The following is a 13,981-nucleotide window of genomic DNA, read 5'->3' on the forward strand; positions in this document are numbered from 1 at the left end:
CCTTATCTGGCCCGAGCAAAAATCTTCGTTTAATGTTTACCTGCTGAGTGGTGTTTGTTTTATTTTGATTTTCTTTGCCGGAAGTATTAGTATGCCAACATTCTGGCTGTGTGGTCCGAAATCATTCTCTATTCACTATATAGTACGCTGCTCACTATGTAGTGCATGGGGAGTAGGGAATGAGTGAGTGGTTTCGGACACAGCCTGTCTTTCTCCTTTTTTATCAGTGGACATCTTTTGAACAGGCAGTACAATAATGGACATTATTATTATTATTATTATTATTATTATTATTATTATTATATTGGAAATGGCCTACACGTTTCATGCTCTTAAGCCACAGACGTTGTAGCTCACCTGGGCTGAGGAGAAAAACAACTGGACCGTGCTCAGTGGTCAAAAGTTCTGTTTTCTAGTGAAAGTTAATTTTGAATCTAATTTTGAATTCAAGGTCCCAGAGACTGGAGGAAGATCAGAGAGTCACAGAATCCAAGGTGCTCAAAGTCCAGTGTTTTCATTTCCCACAGTCAGAGATATTTTGAGGTGAGATGTCATCTCCTGCTGTATGTCCACCATGCTTTATAAAGTCCAGATTCAGTGCTGTCAGCCATCTACCAGGAAATTTTAGAGCACTTCATACTTCCATCTGCTGAAAAGCTTTATGGATATAATGATTTCATATTCATCTGCCTACCGTAAAGCCAAATCTACCAGAAACTGGTTTGCTGACCATGGTATTTCTGTGTTTGATTGGCCTGCCAGCTTACCTGAACTGAACCCAAAAGAAAATCTCTGGGGACTTGTCAAGAGGAAGATGAGAGATACTAGACTCAACAATACAGACGAACTGAAGGCTGCTATCAGAGCAACCTGGGTGTTTTAATACTTAGGCAGTGCCACACACTGATGGGCTCTATGCCACATCACATGGATGCAGTAATCTGTGCTAAAGGAGGCCAGCCAATTACTGGTAAAGAAATGAGCATAATTTTTTTTCAGAAGGTCAACATTTCTGTATTATAAATCCCTTGCTGGACTAATGTTTTGTAATATTTTGCTATTTTGAGTGGATATTGATTTGTGTGAGCTTTAAGCTCTAATCACCAACATTAAAACAAAAAAGAGTTGAAATATTTCACTGTGTATGAGATGTATCTAGAATATATGAAAGTTTCACTTCTTGCATTACATCACAGAAAAATAAACTTTTCCATGATATTATTATTATTATTTTTTTGGATGCACCTTTATATTAAACAATATTGACTTGGGCACAATTTGTGGCAGGAAATTGTGTCCAAGTCTCGGTTACCTCACCCCTCACAACATAATACTACTTCTACTACTACTACTACTACCACTACTACTACTACCACTACTACTACTACTACTACTACTACTACTACTACTACTACTACCACTACTACTACTACTACTACTACTACTACTACTACTAATAATAATAATAATAATCAAAATTGCTCTAATATAAGCCAGTGCCCACTAAGAGGTGAACATTGTGTAAGGATAAGGTAACTTTTTTATGAAATCTGCGAATATTGCCACAGATCCACCAGAACCTTAGATAAATAAATCTGATCAAACTATAAACATATTTCTGTGTTGTTTTGTCTTGTTTTTTCATGACTAATTCACTGTCACCCATCCATGTTATACCTTATAATGTGATGGAATAGTTCATAAAGTCGAAAAAAAAAAAAAAACATGCCAAAGGCTATCGCTGCCATCTAGTGGTCATGTGGAGTAACTACAGCCTACCCAACTTTTTTTTAATAAGAACTGTATTGCACTTCTTGCACTTTTCAATAAAATTGCAACATTCCAGAAAAAAATTGAAGACAACCAACCAGTTTTAGTTTCTTTTTGTTTTTCAGAGAATTTAATGGAATTTATATATTGTTTTAGCTTACTAAAAATGTATTGTAATGTGGTCTTTTGGCTAACAATGTACATTTATGGATGTGGTATTTGGCCAATATAATGAAAAGATAATACGTGCACAGTTGTGCAGATTTAACCCAACAAATCATAGTAGATACAGTATCGCATTATTTCCGGAAAGACTTTTCCAAATAAACTTTAACAACAGACTGTAGCTTCAAATAAAGACCACAAAATGGTACCGTAAACAGCTTATCGGAAATAACCTTTCAACTCACTTTTTAAAGCACATCAACTTGACGACTAAAAAAGCTATCTTGATACAAGGACGATAATGAACATTTAATTATAAGTACTTGAGTCGGAGTGTTGTTTTTACTTAATTTAGAGAAAAACAGACTTGATAAAGATACACAATAAGTAATGCATAATCCCTTTCTGTACATGAGCCAACAAAGTATCAAGGTTAGAAGTGTTGCCATAGATAAAACGGTTTAAAAAACATTTTTGGATTCATGCAAAACCGTATAAATCGATGGACCAACAAAAAATCGCAATAAAACTGATCACTGGTCAATATTAGTTTGCTCATATTCAAAAAATCCTATACCACCTGAACGTGGCATGACACAGGCGCTCGAGCGGATTGTGATTGGACAGCTGACAGAAAAACAGGTTACGCCATATTGTCAGCTTCCGAAGACAGCGCTAAATTCTTTACAAAATGAAAAAATAGTAGGTGTCATCTTACTTTGAAATGTATTCACGCTTTCTCGAATAACATGCTAGCTTTTTTATTATGTACATCTGTTTAGCTTTTGACGTTACTGAGCTGGCGTCGCTAACTGTTAGCTCCGAAAGCCGTTAGCATAGAGCTGTTAGCTGATGTTTGCGAGTGGAGCTGCTCTGTGGCGCTGTGGTGCCCCTTATCAAGAGCTTTACCTGTTTCCACTGAAGTCTTTATTTTACAGGCTTTCGTGACCGACTGTAGACGCAAATATGGACCACACTGGGGCAATGGAAGGCGCACCCACGAAAGACAGCTCTGCTAATCAGGGGTCTGGTGTTTGCCTGAGAAGTCGACCATGCTCCTTCGAGAGAGACGGTCAGGTGCGGGCTGTCAAAGCTGCTCTCCAGTCCAGGTTGGGGCCCTATGAGCCAGTCCTGACCTATCTACAGTCCGTCCTGCTATGGGAAAGACCATTTCAAAGTGTGCTCCTCTACATTGTGGTCAATGTTGTTTTCTGGTGAGTTTAAACTTTGAATATTTTAAGAGCAAACGATCCGTTTCCTGTTTGCGCCAGTATTATAGAACCTGCATCCAGACAATACAGTAACTGTTTGGCTGTTGGGTGAAAGCCAACGTGACTAAGAGCAGCTGGTGCTTTTACACAATGCAAATGTTTCACCTGTCAATTCAAGACAGCACAGATGGCTGGCGAGTGGATCTATTAATAGACACGGGCTTCACAGGGTTCTGCTTAAACTCTAATGTTGCTCCTAAACAAATGGTTTTTTTCATCATGGAAACAGCATGGTGCCCTGGATTAGCCACTTTAACAGTTTTGTTGTTGCTCAGTGAATATAGGAGGCTGTGAATGGGCAAATCTGCAATTAACACATCCATGTGTTTGTATAACACAAGGCAGGGAATTCTTTATAAAATGTTTTTAGTACAACAAGCCTCTAAAGCCTGTGAAGAACACGTCAGAAGACACCAGTCTTTTTATAGACATCTCTGTGAGACCAGTTTAATTTTATACTGCTTCCCGGAGCAGTAGATCAGCAGTAAACTTTTTCAAGAAATCAAATCTGTGAGGAAGGTAGTGGATATATTCCTGTGAGAAGGGGATGACTGGGAACAAGTTTTGGCTAAATTATGTGACCTTGATACTGTGTACTCTAAGAACCACTGACCTGGGACTGAGAGAGAGAGATGGGCTGGCTGACTGGGCTGTTTGTGGAGCTCAGGCATAGAGTTTTTATTTGATCAGACCACTGGGCATCTTAGGCTGCCCATACAGTCTTCCTTTTACTGTGCTTCAGTGCACTTTCAGACTAGTTTTTGCCCCAAGAGATGCATTCATCAACTACATTTTTGCATGAAGTAGCTGATGATGGAGTTGAAGAGGCAGCAGCATGGATGTCCTTTTCTGAGAATAGGTATAGAAATAGCCTACACACAAATAACCCCCAACTCCATTTCAGCATGTTTAAAAAGGTGCATAGTCCTGTCATTTGATGATATGGATCTTGTTTTGTAAAAAATAAAAATAGTGTAAAAGTGCACCTGTTTTTGTTTTCTCCTGTATGTACAGTAAGATTTGCTTATGTTTTGTTTTGGACTTACAGTAGCTATTTATTGTACTCCTACCCCAAATACCAGAGCACTTGCCCTGTAAACAAATTCTTTGTTAGGCTAATCTCTAACTACTTATTGGCAGCAATCTGTAACACTGTTGCAACAAACACAATTTTAGTCTTGTGATCTGAAAGTGGAGCCCCAGTTTGGGTCTTAAATTTGTTTATTTAGTGGAAACAAGGTTTGTGGGAAGTAGGCTTGAAAAACAAACACTTAAAGTCCAGAGCAATATCCCTTTTTGATTTAAAACTTTTTACTTTTATGTAAGGCGCTGGCAACAGTTTTTAAGTAAAGATGCTTTATTAATTTTATTGTCTTATTTACTGTCTAATTTCTGTATTATGGATAAAGGATATAGCTTTCTCTTTTGTTCTGACCAAAGGACAGTAATCATTGTAAATGTTGGGGTTTCATGAATGAAGTGACTGATATTGAACCTTTCTTTGCTGTTTAATCCTGTAATAATGAACCAGCATCAAGATTTCTTTCTGTGTATAAGTTTACCTTTATCTAAAATGTTTAATTTCTCCTCCAGGTTTTTTGCCCTGACCTCACTGCGCCTGCTCTTCCTGCTGGCGTCCGGCTTGGCTGTTGCGGTCTGTGTTGATACCTGGAGGAATAAGATCTGGCCAGTGATTAAAGGTGCTAAAAGATACTTTTTGTAGAGAATTTAACTTGATCTGTTGTGCAGTGCCTCTCTCCTCCTTTCTGTGACCTCACACAGTGCCCCAGTTTCGTCTGAGTGCTACAAACGTACCTTGTCAGAATGGTTACGACAACTGTTAGCTGATCTTCTCTCTGGACTTTGCTCATGTTATGTATCACACTTCAGAGTACAGCTGAACTTGGCTCTGAACTTATGACCAGAGTTACACAAAGTATACAAGGATTTTAAGACATTAAAAGTGGTGGAAAACGAATATACAAAAGCAGGATGTGCATAATGGTATGTTATCTTTCTTGAAGTGATGTATGTTCTATCTCTCCACAGTCAAAAGTCAAGATGAATCAGAAAATGAGAGGTGTGTTACTGTAAAGCACTGATTCCCTTATGGAAAATGCAGGCCATAATAATACTAAAGACAGAAAGCTGTTTTGATGTGAATAATTTTTTTCGTGTCATGTAGCTGGGGTCTGGTGCAGCCTGGCATCCTCAGCGTGCCTGAACTGTGTCACCATATCGCTGAGGCCTGGGTCAGTGCAGCAGTGCTCACATCCACCATGGTGCAATACAAACGACAGAATCCTGGAAAGGTGAGCACCACTCACATCAGGAAAAAAACACATGAATATTATAATGTATTATCAGATTCAAATCTTAAAAATGTACAATAAATCATAGAAGAATCAATATATCTTGTAGTTCCTGATTTGAGTCCCTGTGTGTTGTCTTTCTGCATTAGTTCTGCATCATGACCTGTGGAGTGTTTACCTGTCTGGCTGTGGTTGGACGCTATATTCCAGGACTGGTGCTTTCCTACTCTGCTGGTGAGTCAAAATTTTTTTAACCAGTCCTAACTAAAGATCCAGTAATTCTTCCTGCCTGGGCAGCTTGGCAAGGAAGCTCATCCTTACCAGTCCTATTAAAAATTCAGAAATGTGAAACCAGATCTGTGGGCCTAGACTGTGAGGTGATTAAAGCCAGGATGAGAAATCGGGGAAGGAAGGAGAGTGGGAACAGAAAAGATAGAGAGCTCAGGAGGTCAGGCTGAGACTGAGCTAATCTCCTGACCTCGGACCAGTGCAGGCTGCAGGGCCGATGGGAGAGAGCTGCCAAGGTCCACAGCCATGACGTCTTAAACAATCCACAGCGGCTTGTACTGTAGGTGTGAACTCCTTGCCGCTCCTTCTGCCTCCCTCAGTGTGTAGTGAAGATAACACAGGCTTGTGTCTGCTGGCAGTGGTGAGACTGCACTCAACATAAATGGAGACAGCTTTTGTTTACTAAATAGCTCCAGCGGACATTCATCTTTCTTTATAATGATTTTAACAACTTAATCTTTTTCCTTCCTATAGTGTTGGCGACTCTGCTGGCCCCTCTCGGAGCCTATCATAGGATCTTTCAGCATGTATGTGTGAAGCTGGAGCCAGCCCTGCAGCGGCTGGACTTCAGTGTTCGTGGATACATGATGTCAAAGCCTATTGATAACCAGTGTAAGTGTAACATTCAGTTTGATTTATTTTACTTTTTTTTTTTCTTTTTTTTTACATTTGAAGCCAATGCCAAAATGGAACTTAAACCTAAAATGTAATATTAGATTACTTTCATACAAATGTCAACAAAAACTTTTTTCTTCTTGGTGTTGGTTCAAATGCAACTTCAACCATGTCTCTGTTTTTACCATGTTATTATTATTATGATTATGATTATTATTATTGTTATAAATGCTGTTAAAGGAAAAGAGGAGTGCTGCTAAGGAAACAGGTTGGGAACGACTGAGTAAACCCATACAACTTTTTAAGTTACAGCTAGCTGAAAATACAGACTTTGCTTTAACTTATTCATCATAAATAATGTATGAATTTTTTTCTGTACATAGACTGTTTCAGCTCCGTCAGCACTGTGTTTACTTAAAAACAAGGATGCACCAATACATTGGTTTAACATCTTTATTGGCATCTGAGACAACAGCTGCTACTAAAATATGCTCAACCCTAAACCTCTGATGATTTCTGATCATTCCTTAATAGCTTCCCATATGAAAAATGTACTCCAATTGATTTATTTTGCTATTTTCTTAGTGCCATTGTCTACATATACTTTATTTACCTTAAATTTTAGGGTATTTTAGAGTGTTGAGTTAATATTAGAAATGATGGTTGAATTTGTAATTGTGTGTATTATGTATGTAATTTGTAAATTGTAACTACAAGCTCCACATATCTTCTAGGGAGTCCCATTTCACAAATGAGTTTTTTTTTTTTTTTAATATTATGATGGGTTGTTTTGCATTTTTTTATTGGTTTTGTGAATAAGCTGATTGATTGTCCTGTTGACACACATAAACTATCAGCCGATCGTGTGGGCATGAATTGATGTCAGAAGCAGATGTTTTTCTGTTATGTCCAAATAATTTAATGCTGGAATTTAGCAGATCAAACTGCTGATTTCTGATAACTGTTTTTTTTTTTTTTGTTTGAGTATTATGACCTTTTAGACAAACTGTGATCTGTTTTCATGGTCAAACATGAGAGAATTTTTTGGAATGCTGGGAATACAATAACAAAAGAAGTGACAGGGAAAAACGGGCATCAGTACTGACTGATTTGTACACTAGTGCATCTCTACTAATATCATCAATAAGGAGAAACTACAAAACTATCTTATGTGTTTGGGGCTAACATCTGTAATCTGTTTTTGCTTCAGTTCTGCGGAAGCCAATACATGGTGCAGCCTCAGGTGAAGCCAGTGACAGTGAGGAGGAGCTGGCTGCTTTCTGCCCAACAGTAAGTCTGTTACTACCAAAAAATGTCAATATTTAAATGAAACTGTTAATAATTCTTTTGACATTGGTGAAAGTGGTGATTGCAATACTCTCTTTAGCCTCTCTTCAGGCTAAACTTGACTGCCCTTACTGTCCACTAAATAAAAGTAAACTACAAGGGATTTAAATCAAGTTAAATTTAACACACATTTAGTGTAGAGATGAATATATTTACAGGGAATGTAAGGTTGCTATATTGATGTAATACTTACACGGTTTTGTTTTACTGCACAGGGTTAGTTACAGCAACACCTCTGAGCAGTTTCCTGCTGGGTTGAAGAAGTTCCTTTCACATGTTACATTATACCTGCTTATTTTTGTGGTTCATGTGTGTGCAGGCAGATGAAAGCCTGTTGCAGGTACAAGAAAAAGAAGTGAGAGTTTGATGATAGAAATATAATGAACATTTTATCTGCTTTCTTTTCTAGTTTGATGATGCTGTTGTTGCGAAGGAGCTTGCACTGACTGACTCTGAGCACTCAGACGCTGAAGTGTCCTACACTGATAATGGAACGTTTAATCTGTCGCGTGGCCAGACTCCGCTCACAGAGGGATCTGAGGGTAAGTACGCAGGTGTCGCACATTTTCCTTTGCTGTTTATTGGGATTTTTTAAAAATTTGTTTCTCGTGGTGTCTTTGTACTTTGTCAGATCTTGACAGACACAGCGACGCAGAAGAATCCTTCGCTCAGGACCTCCCAGACTTCCCCTCTATAAACCCTGACGCCACTCTGATGGATGACGATGATGACACAAGCATCGGTCTGCCTAGTCTGGGTCCATCTGGGCTAGCTAGTCACCGGGCCTCAGTGCTGGATGTAGATGCTCATCTGGACTCAGACCAGGAGGATCTTGATGCAGAACTGTCTCTCAGTGGCCTGCCACCTGCTTCAGATTTTTCTGGAGACCTTGCAGGAGTCATCGCCAGTAACATGATTCAGGCAGCGCTGGCTGGGGCAATGCAACCTCGGCGCCCTGCCCACCGCAGAGAAGGCCCTCCTAGGGCCGGAGCCCACCGAAGCTATCGCAAGCAGTCGAGCTCAGAACTGGACACGGACTTGGATGTAGAGGACTTTGAAATGCTGGATCAGTCTGAACTGAACCAGATGGATCCTCTTGGAGGAGGAGGGGGCAGTAGACGGGGAGAGAGCCAGGGGTCTAACTTTTTGTCTAGCTTGCTGGGTAAACCACAGTGAGGTGTGCGTGTGTGAACATGTTGGTAAGCTATGAGTGTGTGCTGTGGGAGATGATTTAAGTTCCAGCGTCCCTGTTCCTGATTGGCCTCAGTTTATCACTGTGAAGTTCTTTAATTTTTATATTTTCTCCAGGACTTTAAAAACCAGATCATCCAGAAAACTTTACTTTGTAGGCTGAGCAATAGGAAATGCAACCACAGGAGTAAAAAATCCACACATGAAAGAAACCAGCATTATTGAGCCTCGCAAGTCACACGGGTGACTGTTAGATAAAGAACTTCAGTGCCCACACTATCTTTGGCACTATCAGTGCCCCCATCTTTTCTACATGGAGGTCTACATGTACAGGGCTATTTAACATGGGACCAAATCTGACATTCCTGTTGGTGGAGCTGAGCCATGCAGCTGTGAAAATAACATAATGAAACAGAACTTTGGGATATTTTTCCATAACATTTTAACACAGCAGCTCATGTTGCTGTTGATGTTTCTGCTCTGCTGTCCCTTCAAGGTGGCTGTGATCTGTTAGATGAATCATTTATTGTTAGGGATGCATCGATACCACGGTTTTCCAGACTCAGTCTGATCACTTACATTTGGGTTCTCAGAGAACAAATAATCGTACTTAATAATACCATAATCGTTCTTGAAATTATTTTTAAATCAGTTTATTTTCATCAGGTGTTCTTCCTTTCTCTAGACAATTTAGTAGTGCATAATTTTCATTCTCCTCTACTTTTCTCCATCCATTATTCCATTTTCTTCCGCTTATCCGAGTCGCAGTGGCAGCAGGCTAAGCAAATAGGCCTAGACATCCCTCTCCCCTGCAACCTTTTCCAGCTCTTCCTAGGGGATTCTGAGGCATTCCCAGGTCAGATGAGATATAAAGTCCCTCCAGTGATTCCTGTGTCTACCCTGAAGTCTCCTCCCAGTTGGATGTGTCTGAAGACCTCTACTTCCACTTTCTTACCTACTTTTTCATCCAAAATGCAAATATAGCCCCAACTTTAATGACCTACTCACACAATGAGAGGTTAAGGTCATGCTTTGAAATGCTACACAGTTATGAGAGTACTAAGTTTGGTGTCCGCACCAATATCAAATACTGGTACTGGTGTCAGTGCATCCCTATTTATTGTTAGGGGTTAACAGAAATTATGATTTTGTTATCCAGTGCTGTGGATTTGGACAGCCTTCTGTGATAGAGGTGAAAAAGGTTTGAACATTTCTCAAGCTGTTTTCCTTGCTTTTCCTTCATATGGAGATATTTTCAGGAGTTCTGTTTTCATTGAAGAATGTCACATTACAGTCTTAAGATACTTGGAGGAACACATGATGTTACTTGTTTGTTGTATTTATAAACTTGTGCCCCTGAGTGAGATTTTCTTTTTTCTTTCCATATGAACATGCTCAGATTATTTTTCATTTTTCTGCCCTTTAACTACAGATCTAAAGCATATTGTGGCCATGTTTAATTCCTTGGATTAGCCCACAGCTGTGTTTTTTAAATTATTATTTTTAAAATTATATTTCCACAGATATCTCTCTGTCCTTTACTAGCTTTGTATTTAATGTCATCAACAGTCATGCTGAACTTTTTAGGAGAAAAAATAAATATTCCTCAATCATAAACTATTGCTATTTTGATGGGGGAATATGTTTACATGAAACGGGGTAAAGAAAGTTCTCCTAGTATCTTTTATTAGTGTTTGTATGTAAAGGTTTAAGATGGCTTTTGTGTGCAGATCAGTCTGACCTCCTTTAGATGGACAAACCATGTCAGTATGGCAAACATAACAGTGGAAATGGCACTTATAAAAGCTACAGTTTGGATTAGATGAAGTAGCTGTTTCAAAAAGTAAAAAAATGCTGGGGTTAAATTATGGCTCATTGTTGTATATTTAGATTAAATCACAGCTGCAAAGATTTAGAGCAGGAAAAAATGCTGTATCCTCATTTTTAGAGATGAAGTAGAAAAAAAACATGCACTGTTAGGAAATTGCTGGGATTTGAAAGTCTCTGTTGAGATTTGGTTTTGTCTCATCAGTTAACCAGAATGTTGCTCATTGCTGCACCATGAAGAGCCAGTTCCTCATTAAGAGTGATCTGTGGTCAGTTTGATCATGTAATGTGCATAGTTGTGTTTTTTTTCCTCTCTGTACCTGGTTTTTGATATGTTTTGACGTGTATTGAATAAAAATGTTTGCAAATAAGTCCCTTCATGGTATTTCATGTGACAGATGTAAGTTATGAAATTCTAGTTCTTAAAGTCACAAAATTTGTGTCATAACACTGGATATGTTGGAATAAGGTTGCTGTCACGTTATATTTATAGCACATAAATTATCAGGCCCAACTGATCCTTGATGCTAGGAGAAATTACAGAGCTCTCACTCGGCTCTTCTTTGCTTAGATCGCAATCTTTAAACATTAATAATAATATCAGTTATCATCATAATGATGCAGCCTAATGACGCTTAATGTGTGGGCTTTTTATGTGTCATTAGATGAAGCTGAACGTAAAAAAAGCGTATGCTCGATACAAATCCACATTTATGCGTGTAAGGAGGGTGAGGTACTTGCATTTGTTTGATGCATCTTCAGTATAGACGATCTTTTCGGTGACGCATATTTCGCGCGAAGCTTGGTTCGGGATGCCAAATTGAAAGGGAAGAGGTTAGAAATGAGTAAAAAAGATAACGGTAAGAGTAACTTGTGTGTTTTTTTATTTGTCAAATTGAATCGGTTGACGTGTCTGACAGTTTATGTAGCTAACAACACCTGTTTTATTTCAGTTATTGGCCAGAGAGGTACATTAACAAGCTAGCCGTCAACGTTAGCTAACATCACATAGCATACATACCCAGCAAACAAAATAAAGTAGCCATGCTTAGCTTGAATATTTTAAGTCACAACGAGTTGAAAGGTTAGTCAGAGATCGCAAACATGAAACATAAGTGTCTGTGCAATGTCTTTTGGGAGTATAAATGGTACATACATTTTAACTTTATTGTGATAATATTTGATCGAACCTACAAGTGTACAAATGCGATGTATTAAACCATAAACCCAAAGTAGTCGGGATTAGGGCTATTAAAGATCTTGATACCAACAAATTAATAAAAGATGCACATTAAGGAGGAACATCGAGCTGTCCTGCCTAAACATATATTTCAGGGTTGTTTAAATAAACTTGCGAATTTTGACATTTAGTATGTTTTTTTCCCATACCACCACTCCTATGTTTCCATCCAGGCGCTTCTCTCATCCTCTCCTATCTGAATGAGAAGAATCGGCCCTACAGTGCTCAGGATGTCTTCTGTAATCTACAAAAGCAGCATGGGTTGGGGAAAACGGTGAGGTAGTCCCCTTTTAGAAAATGTGCAGAGATATTGTTGCCTTCAGTTGATATTCTTTTGCATATTTGTAAATTCTGCAGGCAGTTGTCAAGGCCATGGAGCTGCTGGCACTGGAGGGCAAGATAAAAGAGAAAACCTATGGCAAACAGAAGATTTACTTTGCCGACCAGGTAGGTCTTCATTTAAAATGCTATGCTGCTGAATAGAGACGGCTAATATTTACAGCTGATATTGGCAGATTTTCATTTGTGCCAATACAATATAATGTGGATAATATCGTTGTGCATCCCTAAGAGTAATACTTGTAAAAATGTGGTTGATAATTACCCTCTAATCTCTCCCACAGGCCCAATTCAAAGATGTGAATGATGCAGACCTGAAGGCCATGGACAGTCAGATCTCAGAGCTCAGTGCAGATGTGCAGTCCCTCACACAGACCTGCAGACAGCTAGATACAGGTGACTAACTTCTGCAAGTTTACATGAAGCCAGATATTTCCATTTTTGGCCTTTGTTGCACATTTGATACAGCTGTTTAAAACAAAATGTCATTATAATAAAAGGATTATATTTTTCAGAGCTGAAGGAGCTCAACAGCTCCCTGACAACAGAGGAAATTCAGTCAGAGATCCAAGAGCTAAAAGTTGAGTGTTCTGGGTACAGAGCACGTCTGGAGAAGATAAAATCAGCAACAAATCACGTCACGCCAGAGGAAAGAGAGAAGGTCGGATTCTTAATAGATTAACTCATCTGAGAAACCTTTGTGGGACTCTGCGCTATGGGTTTATTCTGCTATGCTGTATGGTAGTACATTGCTTTTTTATTTTAATTTCCAGGTTTACAAAGAGCAGACCGTTTATGTGAAAGAGTGGAAAAAGAGGAAGAGAATGGTAATGTACAAACAGTTAAAACTACTTTGTGTTAAATGGCAAAAAGGATGAAAGAAGTTGGTGCACTATTATTTTCAAACTAAATCCCATGTTTATCCATCTTTGTTTTGTTTCTCTCAGGCTTCGGACATGATGAACCAAATCCTCGAAGGATATCCCAAGAGCAAGAAGGAATTCCTTGTGAGTGACAGCAGCTCATTAAACCCACTTTTCACAGCACTACTTTTTTACCTGTATGTGCTGCCTATTCCTTCTGCATTCATAAACACAGCTGGTGTCACCCTTTTAGGATGAAGCTGGAGTGGAGACTGATGAGGACTGCAAAGTTGTTGTTCCAAGTGCCTGAAAGAATCCAGAATCATCTGTTCATCCACCTCCTCAATGTAAGCCCATCCAGTGTGTCACTAAAAACACGGGTCATACATTAAAGCAGTTTCAGCATGTTCTTTATTTACATCCTGTCTGTTGAACATAAATAAAAGTTGGATTTTCTTTTTTGTGTATTAATACATTACAACAAAAATAGCTCTGTAGTTGTATAACTCTACATTACATCGTTGGTCAGCACTGAGGGAAACTCGCTACCTTAAAGGCAACTATGTGTATTCATTCCCTTTAAAAATGATTCCTTTTCTGAAAATATCAGTGGATTATCCATTATAGTTTGAGGAAACTGTACATTATTTGTTGTTCTTATCACATGTTCAACCAGTCCTTACGTCATTTCTTTTGAAACTGTAAATAAAAGAAAAACACTGTAAAAAGAATTAAAAAGTATACAACAATCAA

General features: G+C 38.8%; 2 protein-coding genes across 2 annotated transcripts; both read left to right on the forward strand.

Annotated features, from left to right (window-relative positions):
- Positions 1–2,549: 2,549 nt before the first annotated feature.
- On the forward strand, positions 2,550–11,157 carry retreg3 (reticulophagy regulator family member 3). Its single transcript, XM_041777814.1, has 10 exons — positions 2,550–2,637; positions 2,874–3,149; positions 4,800–4,906; positions 5,256–5,286; positions 5,392–5,518; positions 5,668–5,752; positions 6,281–6,418; positions 7,632–7,711; positions 8,178–8,310; positions 8,400–11,157. The coding sequence occupies exons 2-10, from the start codon at positions 2,902–2,904 to the stop codon at positions 8,942–8,944; spliced, it is 1,494 nt and encodes a 497-aa protein (XP_041633748.1). The 5' UTR covers positions 2,550–2,637; positions 2,874–2,901; the 3' UTR covers positions 8,945–11,157.
- Positions 11,158–11,566: 409 nt separating this feature from the next.
- On the forward strand, positions 11,567–13,981 carry LOC121503375 (PSMC3 interacting protein). Its single transcript, XM_041777746.1, has 8 exons — positions 11,567–11,646; positions 12,200–12,300; positions 12,384–12,473; positions 12,650–12,761; positions 12,881–13,026; positions 13,139–13,192; positions 13,313–13,372; positions 13,482–13,981. The coding sequence occupies exons 1-8, from the start codon at positions 11,628–11,630 to the stop codon at positions 13,536–13,538; spliced, it is 639 nt and encodes a 212-aa protein (XP_041633680.1). The 5' UTR covers positions 11,567–11,627; the 3' UTR covers positions 13,539–13,981.

Source organism: Cheilinus undulatus, linkage group 21 (genome assembly GCF_018320785.1).
Source record: "Cheilinus undulatus linkage group 21, ASM1832078v1, whole genome shotgun sequence".
Lineage (NCBI taxonomy): Eukaryota > Metazoa > Chordata > Actinopteri > Labriformes > Labridae > Cheilinus > Cheilinus undulatus.